The sequence below is a fragment of the Sminthopsis crassicaudata genome, chromosome 1 (assembly GCF_048593235.1).
Source record: "Sminthopsis crassicaudata isolate SCR6 chromosome 1, ASM4859323v1, whole genome shotgun sequence".
NCBI lineage: Eukaryota > Metazoa > Chordata > Mammalia > Dasyuromorphia > Dasyuridae > Sminthopsis > Sminthopsis crassicaudata.
The window spans coordinates 260,677,343-260,698,033 of record NC_133617.1 but is presented as its reverse complement, the minus strand read 5'-3'; the positions used below and the strand labels follow the sequence as shown (position 1 = coordinate 260,698,033).

General features: G+C 31.6%; 1 protein-coding gene across 3 annotated transcripts in view; it reads right to left on the bottom strand.

The window, feature by feature from the left end:
- Positions 1 to 20,691, bottom strand: part of LOC141549101 (lipoxygenase homology domain-containing protein 1-like) — a 598,160-nt gene that overhangs the window by 64,426 nt on the left and 513,043 nt on the right. For all 3 annotated transcript variants that reach the window (XM_074278423.1, XM_074278432.1, XM_074278441.1), the window contains exons 40-44: positions 17,156 to 17,287; positions 13,993 to 14,174; positions 13,387 to 13,473; positions 9,380 to 9,512; positions 6,246 to 6,397 (exon numbers count right to left, since the gene is read on the bottom strand). In XM_074278423.1, coding sequence (XP_074134524.1) covers positions 6,246 to 6,397; positions 9,380 to 9,512; positions 13,387 to 13,473; positions 13,993 to 14,174; positions 17,156 to 17,287 — 686 coding nt within the window. The remainder of the gene's footprint in view (positions 1 to 6,245; positions 6,398 to 9,379; positions 9,513 to 13,386; positions 13,474 to 13,992; positions 14,175 to 17,155; positions 17,288 to 20,691) is intronic.

Below are 20,691 nucleotides of genomic sequence, written 5' to 3'. Positions count from 1 at the left end.
GTATTGCCTTGTGAAATACAACAATGCCAAAATCAAAATACTAAATGATGTGGAGAGAACTTTAGAAAGCTATGTGTGTGGGATACTTGATTTGGTTCACAGAACATTCTGGGGAAAATGCAAAAGAAATAGGAAAAGGTGTAGAATTTGAGAGAAGTAGGTACATTCTATTTGAAGACAGAACATATTGTATGGTAGTGGTTCCCAAACCCCCAACTTGTGTGCCTTCCATCCAGATTTTAATATAGAAAGACCACTAATTCCCATGGGTATAAGGGATAAAGGAATATGGACCTTGGGCAGTAAACTGAATCTAGTTTGAGTGCGACAGTTCCCTCAGAGAATTTCTCTGTTCCCCAAGCCTTCAATAAAAAAGAAAAAGTCTTGATGAATTGTCCTCTTTCCAGGATCTAAATAGCAAGCTCTTCCTCTTCCTTGTAGTCAGAAAATCAGTACCTGCTATGTTCTTCTGTGATGATCAGATCCCTTCCTCATTAAGTATTATATTTGCCTTCTTTCTATTCTGTTTTGCTCTCCATCATACATAAAATGAATTTAGTGTGCTAAGCTTGACTATGTGATTATCTGGAGGTGGTAGTAATGGTCTGGAAGAAACGTAATAAAGAATTCAGAGTTCTGTTCTTCATGAACAATGGGCTCAGACTGGAGAGTTCATAGTCAAATAATGAATAGGCTGGTCCTGAGAACTCACTCACTCTATGGAATTACCTGTGGTCACTTTGTAAACTTACAAAGAAATATGTATGAAAACAGTATGAATATATAGGAAGAAAAAAATGAATCTAAATCCACCATAGATAAGTTTTCTCTATTGTATGTGTGTGATTTGTATATATTCATATACATATATACATATCCCATAGATAAAGGAAAATAGTCACAGTACATTGCATGGGCTTTCTTGAGTTTCTCTATGCCTGGAATTTAATCCTGTGCCACAAGTGAAGACTTGCCCTACCTCCCTCTCTACTAATATGAGTAAAATCCTAGTGTGTAAAATAACACTATATATGCACTGCAATAGTAATAATTACAATTCATATTTATAAAATTATTTCACATTTGCAGAGCATTTACTTCAAAATAATCATGTATGGTAAGCAATAAAAAGAATCCAAATATCAATTTTATAGAGGAGGAAACTGAGGTTCCTAATGGTGGTCATTTATTTGTTCATGGACACACTCCATTAATCTTCTCCCTGGAATGTGTGAAGAATGTTCTTGAATAGGTATTGGTCAATTATAATTAGAGCTAAAATATTAGGAAGCTGTGTTTGTTTCACATGTTTCTTCTGCAATCATTTTTTTTTTCTTTTAAATGAATCCACACTTAATAGAGGAGATACCAGCAATTAAAAAAAAAACAAGGATCAATAATTAATAGGAGAATAAGCTGTGATATATGAATGTAATGAAATATTATTGTGTTATAAGAAATGACAAACAGGATGATTTCAGAAAAACCTGGGAAAATATTAACTTGAACTGATGCAAAATTAAGTGAGTAGAATAAGACAGCATTGTACATAAGAATAACAATTTTGTAAGATGGAGAATTGTAAATGACTTGGCTATACAATGATCTAATACAACCCCCAAAGACTAATGAGGAAGCATACTATCTGCTACCAGAGAAAGAACTGATTCTATTTGAATACAGATTGAAACATGCTATTTTTTGCTTTTTTTTCTTTCTTTTTGTTATTTGAATTTCTTGCACAAAATGACTAATATGGAAATGTTTTACATGATTACACATCTGTAATTTGACATTAGATTACTTACTGTATCAGGTAGTGGGCAGAAAAGTGAGAAAGGGATGGAGAGGAGGGAGGGTTAGAACTTGGAATTCAGAACTTTTTTAATCTCTTAAAATTGTTTTAACACATAATTGGGGAAAATAAGATATTTATATTGAAAATAATAAAGTAAATCTGACATATATTTAAAATATAGATATGGCTCTCTGCAGAAGCAGAATGATTGCTATAGATATATAAATAGATTTCAGACAGGAAAATCTGGGTTCAAGTATCATTTCTGAAATACTGATTGTGTAATCTTGGGCAAGTTCCTCAACCTCTCAGTGCTCTAGAAAACTTCCTAAGATCATAAATTAGAGAGGAAGTGCCAATCCACATTTGTAGAGGAAATTTCCTCAACAAGGAGTTGAATATTGAAAAGAAAAATCACATACCCATTTCCTATCCTATGAGTATTTGAAAATGATAATGGGAGAGAGCTAGAAACAAAATAATAAGAAAGAATGATAAGATGGATTAAATGAAGCCAGTGAAAGGCTAACACAAATCCACAAATCTATTTTTTTTTCTTTCTTATCTTCTTTTATGTAGTTGGGTGACACAATGGATTGACAGTAGGAGCTTGGAATGGGAACCCAGCAATTTTTTTAAAAGAAACAATAGTCAATAGCAGAATGGCTAAATAAGCTGTGGTATATGAGAGTAATGGAATATTATTGTGGTATAAGAAATGACAAGCAAGATGATTTCAGAAAAAACCTGGGAAAAGACCTAACATGAACTGATGCAAAATGAAGTAAGCAGAACAAGAGCATTGTACATAATTCATAAATTGAAATCTTATCTTTGACACTTACTAGTCATTATAACCACTGTCAAGTTATTTACTCTGCCTGGATTTCAGTAGATTTATCTAAAAAGTTGTGATAATAACAGATCCTCTCACAGGATTATTGTGAGGATTAAATGACTTAGTGTATGTATGTATGTGTGTGTGTGTGTGTGTGTGTGTGTGTATATATATATATATGTATATATATGTACATATATATATACATATAAATATATAAACATTTTTTCAAACTTTTAAGAAATACATAAATATTGTCATCTTATATTAAGTCAAATGTAAAGACATTGTAGTGCAATCTTTATTTTGTTTGGTTTTCCTATAGTTCCACTCTACTTTTTTGTTTGAGAAAACTGAGGCAAAACAATTCTGGAAGACAGTTTGGAATTATATGGAAAAATGAAAAAGGGACTAAAATGTTCATTTACTTTTAGCTACAGATCTTGAATATAACCTTTAGGGAAGGCATTAACAAGTTATACACTAAAATCTTCAGAGAAAAACTTTTTGTCAGAGAAGATCTAATTCAGTTCCAATTGATCAATGATAGACAGAATCAGCTACACCCAGAAAAGGAACACTGGAAAATGAGTATAAACTGTTTGCATTTTTGTTTTTCTTCCCAGATTATGTTTACCTTCTGAATCCAATTCTTCCTGTGCAACAAGAAATTCGGTTCTGCACACATATATTGTATCTAGGATATACTATAACATTTAACATGTATAAGACTGCTTGCCATCTAGGGGAGGGGGCAGAGGGAAGGAAGGGAAAAGTTGGAATTGAAGTGAGTGCAAAGGATAATGTTGTAAAAAAAATTACCCATGCATATGTACTGTTAATAATAACTTATAATTATAAAATAAAAAATTAAAATTAAAAAAACTTTTTGTCATGGAAAATAAAAGGGATTACCCAAGTAGAAAAAAAATCTCTATTTGACAATAATTTCTAAGAAAACTAGAAAACAGATTGATTTTAATTAGGTTCAGATCAGTCAATGTATCATATGCCACATAATATATCAAAATAAAAATGGGACCTAAATATTAAAGAGTCACAGTATAAAATGGTTACAAAAGAACTAAATCAGGTAACTTTTACAGATATCACTGTGGGGCTGAGGAGAGAAAATTCTTAATAGTAAATAAAGGTGGGACAGCTAGACAGCCCAGTTGACAAAGCACCTGTGCTGAAGTCAGGAGACTTGAATTCAAATCTGGCTTCAGACATTTAAAACTTTTTAACTGTGTGACCCTGGACAAATCACTTAACCCCAATAGCCTCAGCCAAGAAAAAAAATTAATAAAGGCACATTTTAGTTTATATAAAATTGAAATGCTTTTGTACAACAAAATTAGAACAATCAAGATAAGAAGGGACATGGTCTAGAAATATATTTCTATTAAATATCTCTTGAAAATGATAACATATGAACATGGCTCTTTTCAACAATGAGATGATTCAGGCCAGTTCCAATGGTCTTGTGATGAAGAGAGCCATCTGCACTCAGAGAGGACTGTGGGAACTGAGTGTGGACCACAACACAGCCTTTTCACTCTTGGTTGTTGCTTGCATTTTGGTTTTGTTTTCCCATTTTTTTTCCCCTTTTTGATTTGATTTTTCTTGTGCAGCATGATAATTATGGAAATTAGAATAGAATTGCATAGAATAGAAGAATTGCACATGTTAATATATATTAGATCATTTAGCATGTAAAGGAAAGGGTAGGAAGAAAGGAGGGAAAATATTTGGAAACAAGGTTTTGCAAGGGTGAATGTTGAAAATTTTCCATACATATGTTTTAAAAACAAAAAGCTTTAATAAAAACGGTCAAAAAAAGAAAATTATATCATACACAATTTATAAAGGCAATATGCAAAAATATAAAAATAATTCCCTCATAGGTAAAATTTTAAAGGATATAAAGAAATAATTCTCATAAGAAAATTTTAGAATGCTCCAAATTATCAACAACAAGAGAAATTCACATCAAAAATTTTCTGAGGTTTTATCTCACAACCAGAAGTTGGCAAAGATGACAAAGATAATAATGGTCAATATTGGTGGATTTGTAGAAAGATGGGCACATTCACACATTATTTGATGAACATGAAAATTGAGCTAGTCATTCTGGAATGCATTTGGAATTTCAAAAAAATTTGAATAGTCATTTAATCTCAGAGAATGTATGACATGTGGCCCAAGTTTATCAATGGTAAAAAGAAAATTTCTATAAATACTAATTTATTTTTAGTAAAGCTTTTTGTAGTAGCAAAATATGTAGATGTCTGGTTATTGGGAAATGACTAACAAGTTGTGGTACATGGATATGATTAAATATTCCTGTGCTATATGAAATGATAAATACAGAAAAGAATAAAAAAACTTAAATGAACTGATGCAAAGTCAGTGGAACCAGAAAAAACGGCATCTTCAAAATTGAAAATGAAAGCAACAATGACAACAAAATAACAGAATTTAGAAACTACGAAATATGAACTAAACTTGTCCCTAAGATATATAAAAATTCCTTTACGTCCCTTCTTTTTAGAGGTAGAGGCTATGGCAGCAAGATGCAACATATAATGTTAGACTTGTTTGATATGTTGGTTAGTTCTGTGGAACTTTTTCTCCTTTTTATTATGTTATATAAGGGACAGTTCTCTAGGAGGGTGAGAGGACAGATTCATTGGAAAAAATGCTGGTATAAAATAATATATTAACAAAATTTTATTTTTAAAGAAAAATAGTTAAAATGAAATAGGTTTATGTTATTGAGAGGATGGATAAACAAACTGTAGCACATTAATATAATGGAATATTACTGCTTTATAATAAATGTTGAATATACAAAATACATAGAACCTTAAAAAGATATTTGAATGATATGAAGTAAAATAAGCAGAATTTGGGAAACAGAATCCCCAAGGAGCATAACAATGTATCTATAAAGACAAATAGTATGAAACTGTAAGTTATGTAATAAGTGATCTAATTGGGAAGGCTTCAGAGAAGAGAAATACATTGCCCCTATTCATTGAAAAAGTCTGTGACTATGAAAAGGGAATACTACATATGCTGTCTGATACAACTGACATGCTGGATGGTTTTACTGAAAGTTTAAAAAAATATTTTTTCATACAGAAAGGTAAGGAATCAAGGGATTTGGCTGAAAACAAATGTAAAATAAAAGGATTTTTTTAAAAAGAAGAAAAATAAAGTATGTTCATTTTTTTTTTGATTCAAAAGAATGAACATGCAAATTATCATAGGAGTTCATAATACCATTCGTTATTTTTTTAATTATATCTGAATCATTGTTAGGTCACCATTTTTCAATGGATATTTTTGTTGTGTTCAATACTAATGTTGCCAAAGTACATAGTGATAATGATCAAAACCAATAATAATTTTATCACCATCAATGGATATCTGTTGTTCACCTACTACATATTGGAAGCTGTGCTTTGTCTTAATTGTTCTTTTTTCAAAAAGACATCTTCTAAAAGTCAAATGGGTTTCCAGTGGCACATATACACATGTACACACTCACTCACCAACATGTATACACATATACAGAGTGTTTTCACTTAGCTCACACTATACCTTGCCTCTTTCGAAACAGGAATTTAACCCTGGATGCCTGAGTTTTCTTCGACACGAGTCTCCATTTTCCCCAAATATTGTGATAAAAATATCTACATCAGTTCCTGATGCTGGTTGTATCCCTGTATGGATATTAACTAAGTAAAGCACATCTGTAAACAAACAAAAAAAAAAGAAAGAAGGAAAATTTCATAAAAAGGCACATTCAGAATCAATAATGTTTATCCGCTGTAGAGGTGAGCCAGTCTAACTGATTTAGCCTGTGGGAAAGATAAGAGACAACATGTCTCCAATGAGTCAAATCCCCACTCTTCTGCCCTTCCAACCATGGTGGTGATGCTCATAAGCCTTGGTGAGAGCAGAGTTCACCAAGGCACCAGATCTATTTCCAGCTTCATCCCATAGCCATCACTGAAAAGAGAAGTTGTAGAAAAAGGACCTTCCTCATCACCATCAGTAACAAATGCTTTTCAATTTCAATTTTCAATTTCAATGGGTGCATAGAGCACTGGATGTGGCAGCCCTGCCCAGACCACCAGTTTTCCTTCTAACCTAGCTGTCACACTATCATCAGGAGAGAAAACTTATAAAGGTTTGACCATCACCATCAATTGTCAATTGTCAGAATAGTCATGGCAGCCTATGTGAAAGAGACAGGTTCCCTAAAGGGGAAACAGAAGGTAACATGTGGCAGATGAGCTGAATCACCACCACCATTTCATTGAATACCATGTCCCTTCAAATCCTCATGAAAAAAGAAAAGGACCCAAGAGATTTTGGAATAGTGATATTCGCAATCTAGCAGCGTGGAGAGAGCTCCTGCAGGTACCACAACTACATATGTTGAAGATCCTCAAAAAAAAGTTCTTATTCTCAAAGTGTTTGATAATGTCAAATCATTCAGCATCAGAAACTGGAAATGAAATTCAAGAAAACATTCAAATATTACCATTTGGTTTGCCACTGTACTCTAAAGGTCATGTGATTTTTTTTTTTCTATTTGATTTGGACATAAAATCTTCCATATATGCTGTTTCCTTGCAAAGAATGTGAGCTGCTTGAGAGTAGGGATTATCTTACTTTTCTGTTTATATCCCCGGTGCTTAGTATAGTATTTTGTACAAAGAAAGTGCTTTATTCATCAATTTAATGCCAAATATAAATAACTGTTAGAAATAACAACCATAGGCCTTGGGTAGTGTGTTATAGAATGAAAAATACTGTACTAGAATCAGAAGTATTGTGTTTGAATAATTGACTCTGCTATTTAATGCTTTCATGACCTTGAACCAGTCACCCCTTCTCTGAATTTCATTTCCCCTAGTGTAAAGTAAAAGGGATGAACTAATTTTACTGTATATTGACTATGTTCATGGTATTATATCTGAAGTGAAAATAAACAGTATCTATAATTTTCTCAAGATTAAGATCTAATACCTTTCATTCAAATATTATGTAAAGTGTCACGTTTTCTTTCTTTAAGGAATACAGAAGGAATAGTAGAGTAAAATACCAAATCTGAGTTCTTTGATGATAAGTTTCCACTTTCAGATGTTACCCAAATGGTACATTTTAGATCCATGTTCATGCTCTCATTTCCATTCAGAGAAAATGGGATAAAAGCTGTTATCTAAGTAAGTTCTCTTCATATTAATTATAGCTTTTAAATCTAGTTAGTGTTTCCTTGTCTGCTCTGGAATTTTATGGGAAAGGAGAGAAAAAACCATAATGGGAGGTTCCTATGTCTATTCCAAATAGCAGCACTGCATATTAGGCTCTCAGTGAGATAATTGCTGCCACTACCAATTAGTGTGGTCTGGGGAAGTGGCTCAACTCTCCCCTTCAATATGCATTAGCATTTCCCACTGATAGTAATAATTATCATCTACCATGATGTCTAGATGACAGCATATTGTTAAGTAATACAAGCTCCTTTAGGCAGCATGACAAAAATATTTTAGCAAGGGCAGTGTTAACTTAGAAAAAAAGAGCTATGAAACCTTTCCCTATGGAATTTCATCAGTATTCTGGTTCTGAAACACAAGAGTTGTTGTCCAAGTATTTCTACATACCTTGGTGATAAAGATTACCTCAAATATGTGTAACTAAGGAAATAATCAGAATTGGCATAAAAAACAAGTTCTCCATTTCTTTCACACATTCATCCATCTCTATATATATTTTGTATGTGTATATATATATATATATATATATATATATATATATATATTAATATGTGTGTATATTTACATATTGCATAAATTTGCATATATTTACAAATATGTAGATTGTGAGATGTATTTAGGTAAACAAGCATGTAGGATGTGAGCCTGAAATAAGTAAGCCTCACTCAAGTACAAATCTAACCTGAGTTATTTCCAAGATATATAACCTTGAACAAGTCACTTCTATTTACATCAGCTTCCTCATCTGTAAGATAAGAATAATAATTGTACCTTCATCCCAGGATTACTGTAAGGATCAAATAAGATATTTATAAACTACTTTGCAAACCTTAAAATACTGTCTGAATACCAGCTATTATGTGCATTAACATTTTCACAGGTTCAGATCCTTCTTCCATTTTCATTTAAATTTAAACAATAAAATATAGTGACCATTAAAAAAAAAAATCTTACCACGGTCAAAAAAAATGTTTTTATCATAATGGAGCATTAAAAACTAAACACAGACCCTTTCACATTTAAACTAAAAAAATAAGGCTAATTGTCTAAGTTAGTAAATTGATAATCATGTTGCTAGGCTCTGTGGAAATTGTGCTAGATTTGGAATTGAAGATCCAGTGCTTGAATTCCAATTCTGCCAGATACTACTAGTGTGTCTTTGGGCAAATCAATGAATTTCTCTGAGCCTGAAATTTATCATCTCTAAAGTGAGAGCATTGGATAAGATGGCCTTGAAAGTCCCTTCCAGTTCTCAGTCTTTGATGTTATAATTTTTAGTGCTAATCTTATAAATAGGAATAAGGCTAAAACACATCGAAAATCTTTGTAACTGATGGGGATTTTTCCAAAATTAGATCCTCTTTAATGTGAAATGAGCAACCTAATGAAACATTTCAGGAACAAAAAAAAAAAAATTTGAAGGGCTATTTCTTATTTTAGCAGCGATACCTCTTAAGGGTTCCTTTTCTGGCCTAACTGCCGCTAGCTCTGTCACACTTTCTGATCCATCTTCATCAAAGAGCCACTGGTCTGCCACATAAAAGGCCAGTTCTTCCTTCGTATCCATGTCTTTGAGTCGGAGCTGCAGGCAACAGAAAAGAATTCGGTTCTTATAAATTAATTCATTTCTATTCAGTAGACAGAGATTTTGGTCATTCAAATACCTACAGTACTGAAATTATTATTGTTTTCAACAATGAATAACTAAAACCTCAAGAAACATGGATGTAACAAATGCTTGATTTTTTTTTGCTTGTATAATACCCAATTGTTTTCCAAAATAGTTGAAACAATGCATCCATCTATAAGCACTGGATTAGCATACTTTTAATTCCACTGTCCAGTACTTTGTAAAATATAATGTGCAGAATCCTAGGCCTCTATTAATATTATTAATGTGTTTGAATATTAAATCATCCTACTCTTTTCCAAATATATGTACATGTTAGACTAGATTTTCTTCACATAAAATTAAAACAAAGTATTTCAACAGATTGAACGAAACAGATATGAGAATTGCACTGTCTTCTATAAGATAAATATTAAGGAGATTTGAAAAATATGTAAAAACAATATAATTCCACAATTCTCACTAAGTTTTTTCTTTGTTTTGAAAAATTATTCCAATTTTTCATATTTTTTCATAAAACATGCTATTTGTATTGACAAAATAGTTGTTATTATTTTAAATGAATTAACAATATTTTTAAATTTTGTTTTACTCTTTAATTGATATATATATATAATATGTATATATCAATTAAAGAATAAAACAACATTTTACATACATATTATATATATATATATAATATGTATGTATATTTCACTGAAAATCAAAAAGTTTTAGAACTACTTTATCCTCTGCAAAAATAAGTTTTATTATCTTTTAATTTCTTTGTTATATTAACTGTGATGAGGTAATACTTTATGGTCCTAATAGTCATTAGTATTTTCTTAAAGAAAACTTTGTGTTATCATCAACTAAGCACAGTGTCTTGTACTTATGTAATACATGTTTATGGAATTAAATTTCATATAAGTGTTAAGTATTGATTTGGAACATTTTACTTTGAATTTCTTTTTTTTAAATTTGCATCTTTTAACTACTTCTCTGCAGGAATATGGTACTTATTTAAATATATGTGTGCCAATTATATTTTGGAGGTCAGGATTCTTACAGATACTTAATGCTAGGTTTTTCCCATCTATATTGCATCTCTTAGTTTACCTTACATAGATTGTACACATGAAAAAACTTTTTTAATTTTTAAAATAAAGCCAAAATTATCTAGTGATTTATTCTATTCCTTGCCTTGTTATTAAAAAATACCTCCATCTATGATGGTGTAATATGTAACTTTGTATTTTACTTTAATTTGTCTCGTGGTACAATGTTTTATGTTGAGAATATTAATCTCCTTTCAATTTATTATATCACAAAAAAGATGCTAAGTGAACTTTATTATTTGCCAGAGTATTTTTCAATGCTTATAAAATATAAAATCTCCTTCCCCAGGAGTCTGTGTTCTTGAATTTTGTGAACACTGACTTCTGTCTGAATTTGTTTCTGGGTATTATTTGTATAGTTTATTGGACTTATAAACAATCGTTTTTTTCAAAATCCAATAGCAGATAACTTTGATAATAACTGCTTAATAACTAAATTTGAAATATACTAATGTCAGATTCTCAATTCTTTTCTAATAGTTTTTAATTATACTTTCTCTTATGTATTTAGTTACTACATAAAAGTATGTATGCATATATATAAAATGTAATTTTTTAACTTATCTCTTGACCATATCTTTATTCATCTTTCTTTCTACTTTTTCCTTATCTGATATCAAATGTACTACTTTTGATGTCTGAATTCAACACTTTCTGGGTAACTATAACATTCACAGAATTCTTACTAAGTTTTTCAGTGTAAAAGGATTTCAGAGTAATGAGGGGCCTAGTCTTGCCATTAAACTTCATTATGTTATATATTGTTCCTCTCCCCATTCCTTTTTCTATGGAGCTATGTATATGTCAATTTGTATTACTTAGAAAAATATGATCTCATCTTTCCCTTCCAACATAGACCCCTCTTTCCCCAAACATCTTTTTAAAAAATGTATCAGCCTCAGATTTTTTTTTAATTTTTTGGTTGATGCAGTCTCCTTTTCAACTTTAATGTTCAGCTCAGACCCAATTCTTCCCACTGCCTTAAGGAGCACCACCCTATTTTTTTTTTTTTTTACTTTTATTGCTATAGCATTAAGAGTAAGAACTGATATGTTCTCACTCTTATCCCTATAATAGAAATAGCCTTCAAATGTGACACCCCAATTATAAGAACTAATCTATTCCTGGTCCGATGCCTCCTCTTTCTGCTCTGTAAACTCTTTTTTTTTTAAATACCTAGAGTCAGAATTAGTCTCTCTTTTCACTCAGAGACTCTTAAACAAGGTTGAACTCCAAAGAAATATCAATCTTTTCAGAATGTAACTACTGGATCCTTTTTTAGCCCTATGCTAGTCACAGTTGACTTAAGTATGCTTTATCCCATGCATTTGTATTTCAAATTTCTTGGGTCAAATTAGGTTTTCTCAAAAAAAAAGTTTAGGTATAAGTGATTTTTTTAACAACAGAAAATCTTCTATCAGGTTATTCGCAACTTTGCAGGATGTTTCTCTTCAGTGTAAGTTTTTCAGTATTCTTTTCTATTTTTTTCTTATGAAGAAGAATCAACTAAGAACAAATTTGTAATGAAGACCAGTATGAGAAAAAAAAATCATCCCTTCCTTCTAGGTCAGTAATTTTCATTTCATTAAGCCAAATATTCCACATTCATCTTTTCTTTAAAAATTAAAGGTGGCAGAATTTTCATAATATTAAAAAGCACAGTTATACTCAGAAAAGGAGAAATGGAAAAAAAAAAAGAAGGCTGTGATAGAAAATAATGAGAGAAAAGGCAATGAGATCTTTATTAATTAAATACTTTATCCATTCATCATATTTATTTAGCGCCTATTATTTGCATAACATCATCCTGCACTAGAGGAACAATTCCCAGGAGTATGGAGCATTTACAGTCTAGTTAGGAAAACAAGCCATTCCCACGTCAGAGTGGAACTATACAAAAAATAAATATTAAAATAAAAATTGAGCAAATTGTCAATTGCAAATATCTTATAGGAGGGAAAAATAGGAAGAGAAGAAGGCAGAATGGATAGAAAAATGAAGTGTTTGTATGAGAATAGGATTGATGTGAAGTCAGAAATATGATATCCAAGTAAAAATTTCACTTTAAATAGTGCCTAGCATTTCACTTAGTTCTTCAATCCATAGCTTGGTTGGTGTTAATAACATGTTTTCTTATGTGTGGAGGATAAAGTAGCTTCTTTGAACTCTACACTCTTGTACAAACATGAACAGGGAGAAAAAGGGAAGGTGTCAGCATCGAAATAGGAACAATGCCTTAATCAGGCCCCAGAGGAACTTTATCTTTTCTTCATCAGACAATTTTTACTCAGAATAGTTTAGGAAATCTTTTTTCCTCTTAGTAAAAGCTCCTGGGAGACAAGAGAATTCTAGCCTCAGTAGAACCTGAAATCCATATCAAGACCTCACCTCCTTTCAGGGTTGTAAATCATAGGACCACAGTTCATCGTGGTAGAATAGGCAGGAAATTCTGAGCCTCTCTAGTCCAACCTCCTCACTTTGAATTTCAATTAGAGGTATTGTCCCTGACAGATAATGATGCAGGCCTCTAAGGACATTTCTTTCCCTCCATGGATTTATAACATCTCACTCAACTTTTCTCTAGGGGTAGGAAGAATCATGTTTGTTTACCGGGGAAATGACTTATTTTTAAACTATGCAGAATTCAATATTCCAAAAAGAATTAGTTCAAAAAAATGATGTTTCTTGCAGTGATTTAAATATACTCTATACACAATACTAAACAGTACCTTGTGTAGCTTAATTCCTTTCTTCAAACATGAGTCAGGTAATAAAAAAGAAACTTTTGTGATGTCACCAATGTCATCAATGTGCAACTGTGAAATAACAAAACTAGAGTTAAAAAGAAGACTTTATGAACATTGATCTTTCCATACCATAATCAAATGATTTTTATGTCTCTGGTAATCTCTAAAAAAGGATGGCATATAAACAGTGCTAGTTCCTTAAAACACACTTGCTAAAGCATTTGAATGCTCCATCCTTTGGGGGAAAAATTTCAAGCAGCTAGACTGAATTATCAAGAAGGCAGCCAAGATTCGATAGTGTCTGAGATTTGGTAGAATGATTCAAAACAATTTTTAGGCACTTTGCATTCTTTTACACCATTTAATATCTGAAAAAAAAACATTCTGGAAGCCTTGCTGACCATATTTTTATAGAATTTCTTGATAGTTTTCAATGACTTTAAATTTATCGAGATTGACATAACAAATTACAAAAGTTAGGAGACAGTCCAAATGCCATGGTTATAACTATTTTTCAATCAACCTATTAAAATGCTATTTGAAAGGCAAGCAAGACATAAAGAAAAGGTAATATTAGTATAAACTTACCAAAAATGGATCATTTTTCAAGTTCTCAATTTTCTGCACAGGAGATTTTCCTCTCATTCCAAATACAATCAATTGAATATCTGGAATGTTTTCTGGTAGGGGAGATGCAGAAAGCCACATTTGCCACTGACCTTTGCTGGTAACAGGGGAGTCTTTTATCACTGCAGGGATCATATTTGCCTCTATAATTAAAAAAATAACAAAGACAGATAAATAGATGCATAGATGGATGTTGATGAATAGATGGATGGACAGAGGAAAGAGAAAGAGAGAAGAGAAAGAAAATATTAAATGTATTAGCCAGCATTTTAGGGTGGAAAAAGCACTGGAATCAGAGTCAGTAAAGATGTAGATTCAAATATTGCCTCTGATATTTGTAACAATGCAACAAATAATTTAGCCTTTCGAATCCTCAATTTTTTCATTTATAAAATGAGAAAAATACTTATTGAAGCTAATTCATAGTCTGCTGTGAGGAGCAAATGAAAAGAAGCTTTGAAAAAAATCAAAGTATTCTAACATTATTATTAGATAGATGCATAAATCCTATTTAAGTGAAGGATAACCCAAATTCACACACACACACACACACACACACACACACACACACACACACACACTCTAATTAAAATTGTATCTTTCTCCTACCCCTCTTATCAGAACCTTTTTGAGATTCTGGTTTTTGAATAATGTGTTTTCCCACAGAACCTGACCTCCAAATCACTTCTAGATAATTTTCAAACTGTGCCTCTGTGTGCTATTTTCCTCATTTCTATCTCCCCTTACAATGTAAACTCCTTGAGAGCAAAGACTGGCTTTCACATGTATCCTCAGCTCTTGATACAGAACCTGGCACATAAAACACACTAAGTTTCACTTCATCGTTCATTATGGAGTATAGCAATGTAAATAAAAAGTAACCACACAAGTTATCACATTTTTAAGAGATAACTTGCCTTTCAGGAAAAAAATGTGCTCCACAAGTTCAGAGAGGGAAGAAATCAATGAGACCTATGGTGTTTCAAAAGTGTCATCTAGAAGAGACAGGACCAGAGATAGTCCATGAATGAATGGCAAAAATTTGGATCAATAGAAGAGAAAAACAAAGGACAAGTAAAGATCACATATGGGAGTTCTATGAAGCAAACAGTCCCATAAATGATCTAGCTGGAACAAAGACTTCACAGATACAATTGGCTAGGCAGGATGGGATCAGGCTACAGTAGTCTAAGCTGAAGATCCAGGAGAGAGTAAATGAATGGGCTAATGTTGGATAGTAAAAAAAATAAAACAAACAAACAAAAAAAAAAACCTTGGATTTAGTCTCAAGACATAGACATAGGTTGTATAACTAATTAATTATATGACTTAGAGACAGTTGTTTAATGGCTCAATTGGCTCAATTTTCTCATTGGGATAATAGAAATGATGATACTTTACTATCTACTCCATGGGGCTGTTGTAAGAATCAAGTGAAATAATACATGAAAGCTCTTGGAGAGTTATAATGAAGAAGAAATGAGGGTTTTAGTAAGCAATGTTTTGAATGGTGCCTTATTCTTCTGAGAATTCCCCATTAATAAAAACCAGGCATTTTGGATGTTTTCATATAATAGAAATATAAAGGGCTAATTCAGCAGTATTCCCAATTGTAACCTAGAAGAGGTGGAGAATTTTCTATTTTTGAATGTTCATCTTGTTTCTATTTAAGAATTTGAGAATTTAAAAAAATACTTTTAATCTTAGCCATGTGTCCCTACTTGCATTATTTAAAGAAATATATAGTATTGTTCACAAATCTCTTGAAAAATAATTCATTGATTAATTTACAATCCTTCCCATAGATAATATCATTTTACTCATAGGCTACTAGGCTTCGAAGTAGATTTTTAATGAGCAATAGGCAGCTGTCAGTTATCTTTATGAGAAAAAGCTCTACGAAAGCTTAATTTGAAGATGAATTATAAGTTTGGGGCTGATTTTTCTTTCTATTAGTACCATGTATTGTACACAATAGCAAATTACATTGCATAACATGTTATTAAGTATTAAAGGAATTCATAATTGCACATAAGCAAAAATATCAAATTCATTTTAAAATGACAATACATATAATAGCTCGTGTTCTAGAATACATAAAATTTAAGAAGAATTATTGTACAAATTTTCTTCAGTAAGAAAAAGTTATTGAAAGCAGATATAAAAACTAGTCACTGATAGGGACTTACTTATAAAGATTTGTAACTGTCAGCTGCCTTTTGTTAGACTGCCAGCTAACTTTTGACTTCAAGTGCAAGAAGATCTGAGTTCTAGCACCCACCTCCAGACCTTAAGTAAGACTTTTAACTTTTCAACACCTCAGTTACCTAATCTGTTTCAAAAACAGGTTTGGAGCACATAATATTTATTAGTTTATACTGTACTTCTGTAACCTTTTATAAAATTTAATATGTTTATTTCATTTTATTCATTTTCATGCAAAATTATAGTCCAAAAAAAAGGGGGGGGGAAGTTCATGAACTTTGTCACAGTGGGTTTTAAGTTGATTGAGTTATAAGATCTCAATCTATGAATCAACTATTTAGATCAATCATCTGCCTTCTACTCTGTAACCTTTTTCAATCTCAATCCCAATTGTAAATGAAAGAAGATAGAGAATATGAACTGCAATGGATCCTTCAGGTCTAATATTCTAAGATTCTATTATTTTAAAGGAGAGTAAATTGGTAGAGATGCAGCTCTATCTACCATTTTGGTCTTCAAATTTTCTTTATTTTCAATTTATAAACAGTTCACCTATAAATAATCATATTCAGGAATCTCCCCTCAATGGTACAGAAACATTTGATAAAACATTTTCAGATCAATACACAAACATCCAAGCATCATTTTACTTCTTTTTTGATATGTTATATCCATGATATGTCAAGCTTATAAAATACAAAGTTCAAGGCAATATGCCTCTAATTTTACTCAATTTCATTTATCATTTATTAAGTTAAACTTTGAATCCTAGTTAATGAATTCTGTTTATATGGAAATTTGAAGTATTATTTAGATCTACTAGGATTGTAGTTGAACTATTAGCATATTGGAAACTATTATATCCTTTTCTAGATTGAGCAATATCAGAGTGACATCCAAACAACAAGACCAGTATTACCTTTCAGTGGAATTGTAGCTTCACTAAAATTTTTTTCTGAATGTTTACTGATCCAGTCTTGATAAGTAAAGATATGAGTGATGACAGAGGTATGTCCTTCTTTTATAATAACTTCTTCCAAAAACCAATTATCTGGTTAATAATAAATGAAAGAGAAAGACACAAAATTAATTAAAATGAAGGATTAGAGAGAAATCTAACATGCTTCATCAACATGCAATCAGGATCTTAGATGTAACAAAAGCAAAAATAGATCCAATAAAAATAGATCATCAAGGAAACTAGATTTTGCTAAAAGGTATCATAGTGAAGCAATATTAAAAAAAATTGCAGCAAGTTTATTTCATAAAGACCTCATTCCTCTAATGTATACTGAGAATGGAACTGAGTCAAATTTATACAAAATAAGAGTTATTCCCCAAATGATATATAGTCAAAGGATATGAAGATAATTTTTAGAAAAAGTCAAAACTATCTAAGTTCATGGGACAAAGACTCTAAATCATTGTTGATTAGAGAAATGCAAATTATAACAATTCTGAGATACCACCTTATACCTATAAGATTAGCTAATATGAACAGAAAGAAAAAATGACAAATGTTGAAGGGCATATGGAAAATTTCGAAAGCTAATGAATTTTTTATGGAATTATGAACTGATCCAACCAAAGTGAAGAACAATTTGAAGCTGTACCCATAAAGCTATAAAACTGTGCAAACTCTGACCCAAGTCTATATCCTAAATAGATCAAAGAAAAATGGTAAGGACCTACATTATAAAGATATTTATGGAAGCTATTTTGTGATCCTTAAGAATTGAAAATTTAAGGGATAATTATAATTCTGAACAAGTTGTGGTATATCATTTTGATGGAATACTATTGTGCTATAAAATTTATGAGGGGTGTGGTCTCAGAAAAGAAAAAAAAATTATGGCAAGATCTATAGAATATAATGCAAAGTGAAGTGAACCAGAATATCATTGTGCACAGTAACAACAATGTTGGAATGGTAATCAACTATGAAAGATTTAATTTTTCTGATCAATACAGTAATTCAAGACATTCCAAAGAACTTCACCAGTGATGAGCTCTGCAATGAAGTGTATGTTTTCTCTTTATTTTCCTTGCTTTTTAAAATATGGTTAATATGGAGCTATGTTTTGCACGATTTTGCATGTTTAATTGATATTGTATTGCTTACCTTCTCAGTGGGTAGCGGAGATGATACAAAAAAGGGATAAAATTCAGAACTCAAAATTTTAAAAGAAGAGAATATTTTAAAAATGTTATTTTTTAGGAAAATAACTTCTTCATATGGCTATTAAGATGCTTTTACAAGAAACAATAAATACAGATTCTAATTGAGAATGCTTGTCTATATATCATTTGATTATATCTTTTAAAACTTGAATTTAGTTAATCAGTAATCTTGGTCATAGATTCTTCATATTATATGACAAATTATTAAAGTTTTATGCTTATATATACACACATTTATAACTTTTCATTATAGTATTTTTGATGAGTACTTGCCAGAAATCACATTCCTTATCTCACACAAGTGATATTTAGCCTTTTCAGAAATGAATTAGTAAAAGGAAATTTTTTTTTTCTTTTTTTTTTTTAATTTTATTTTATCATTATAACATTTTTTTGACAGTACATATGCATGGGTAATTTTTTACAACATTATCCCTTGCACTTACTTCTATTCAGATTTTTTCCCTTCCTCCCCCAACCCCCTCCCCCAGATGGCAAGCAGTCTTATATATGTTAAATATATTACAGTATAATTTAGATACAATATATGTGTGTAGAACCGAATTTTTTGTTGCACAGGAAGAATTGGATTCAGAAGGTAAAAATAACAGTTTACATTCATTTCCCAGTGTTCCTTTTCTGGATGTAGCTGGTTCTGTCCATCATTAATCAATTGGAATTGGATTAGTTCTTCTCTATGTTGAAGAAATCCACTTCCATCAGCATACATCCTCGTACAGTATCATTGTTGAAGTGTATAATGATCTTCTGGTTCTGCTCGTTTCACTCAGCATCAGTTGATGTAAGTCTCTCCAAGCCTCTCTGTATTTCTCCTGTTGGTCATTTCTTATAGAACAATAATATTCCATAACATTCATATACCATAGTTTACCCAACCATTCTCCAATTGATGGACATCCATTCATCTTCCAGCTTCTAGCCACTATGAAAAGGGCTGCCACAAACATTTTGGCACATACAGGTCCCTTTCCCTTCTTTAGTATTTCCTTGGGATATAAGCCCAGTAGTAGCACTGCTGGGTCAAAGGGTATGCACATTTTGATAACTTTTTGGGCATAATTCCAGATTGCTCTCCAGAATGGTTGGATTCTTTCACAACTCCACCAACAATGCATCAGTGTCCCAGTTTTCCCACAGCCCCTCCAACATTCATCGTTATTTGTTCCTGTCATCTTAGCCAATCTGACAGGTGTGTAATGATACCTCAGAGTTGTCTTAATTTGCATTTCTCTGATCAATAGTGATTTGGAACACTCTTTCATATGAGTGGAAATAGTTTTAATTTCATCATCTGAAAATTGTCTGTTCATATCCTTTGACCATTTATCAATTGGAGAATGGCTTGATTTCTTATAAATTAAAGTCAATTCTCTGTATATTTTGGAGATGAGGCCTTTATCAGAACCTTTAACTGTAAAAATGTTTTCCCAATTTGTTACTTCCCTTCTAATCTTGTTTGCATTAGTTTTGTTTGTACAGAAACTTTTTAATTTGGTGTAATCAAAATGTTCTATTTTGTGATCAATAATGGTCTCTAGTTCTCCCTTGGACACAAACTCCTTCCTCCTCCACAAGTCTGAGAGGTAAACCATCCCATGTTCCTCCAATTTATTTATGATTTCGTTCTTTATGCCTAAATCTTGGACCCATTTTGATCTAATCTTAGTATGTGGTGTTAAATGTGGGTCCATGCCTAGTTTCTGCCATACTAATTTCCAGTTTTCCCAGCAGTTTTTGTCAAATAATGAATTCTTATCCCAAAATTTGGGATCTTTGGGTTTGTCAAAGATTAGATTGCTATTTTTATTCACTATCTTGTCCTGTGAACCTAACCTATGCCACTGATCAACTAGTCTATTTCTTAGCCAATACCAAATGGTTTTGGTGACTGTTGCTTTATAATATAGCTTTAAATCAGGTACACTTAGACCACCTTCCTCTGACTTTTTTTTCATTAGTTCCCTTGCAATTCTCGACCTTTTATTCTTCCATATGAATTTTGTTGTTATTTTTTCTAGGTCATTAAAATAGTTTCTTGGGAGTCTGATTGGTATAGCACTAAATAAATAGATTAATTTGGGGAGTATTGTCATCTTTATTATATTCGCTCGGCCTATCCAAGAACACTGAATGTCTTTCCAATGATTTAAATCTGACTTTATTTTTGTGGCAAGTGTTTTGTAATTTTGCTCATATAATTCCTGACTCTCCTTTGGTAGATATATTCCCAAATATTTGATACTATCGACTGTT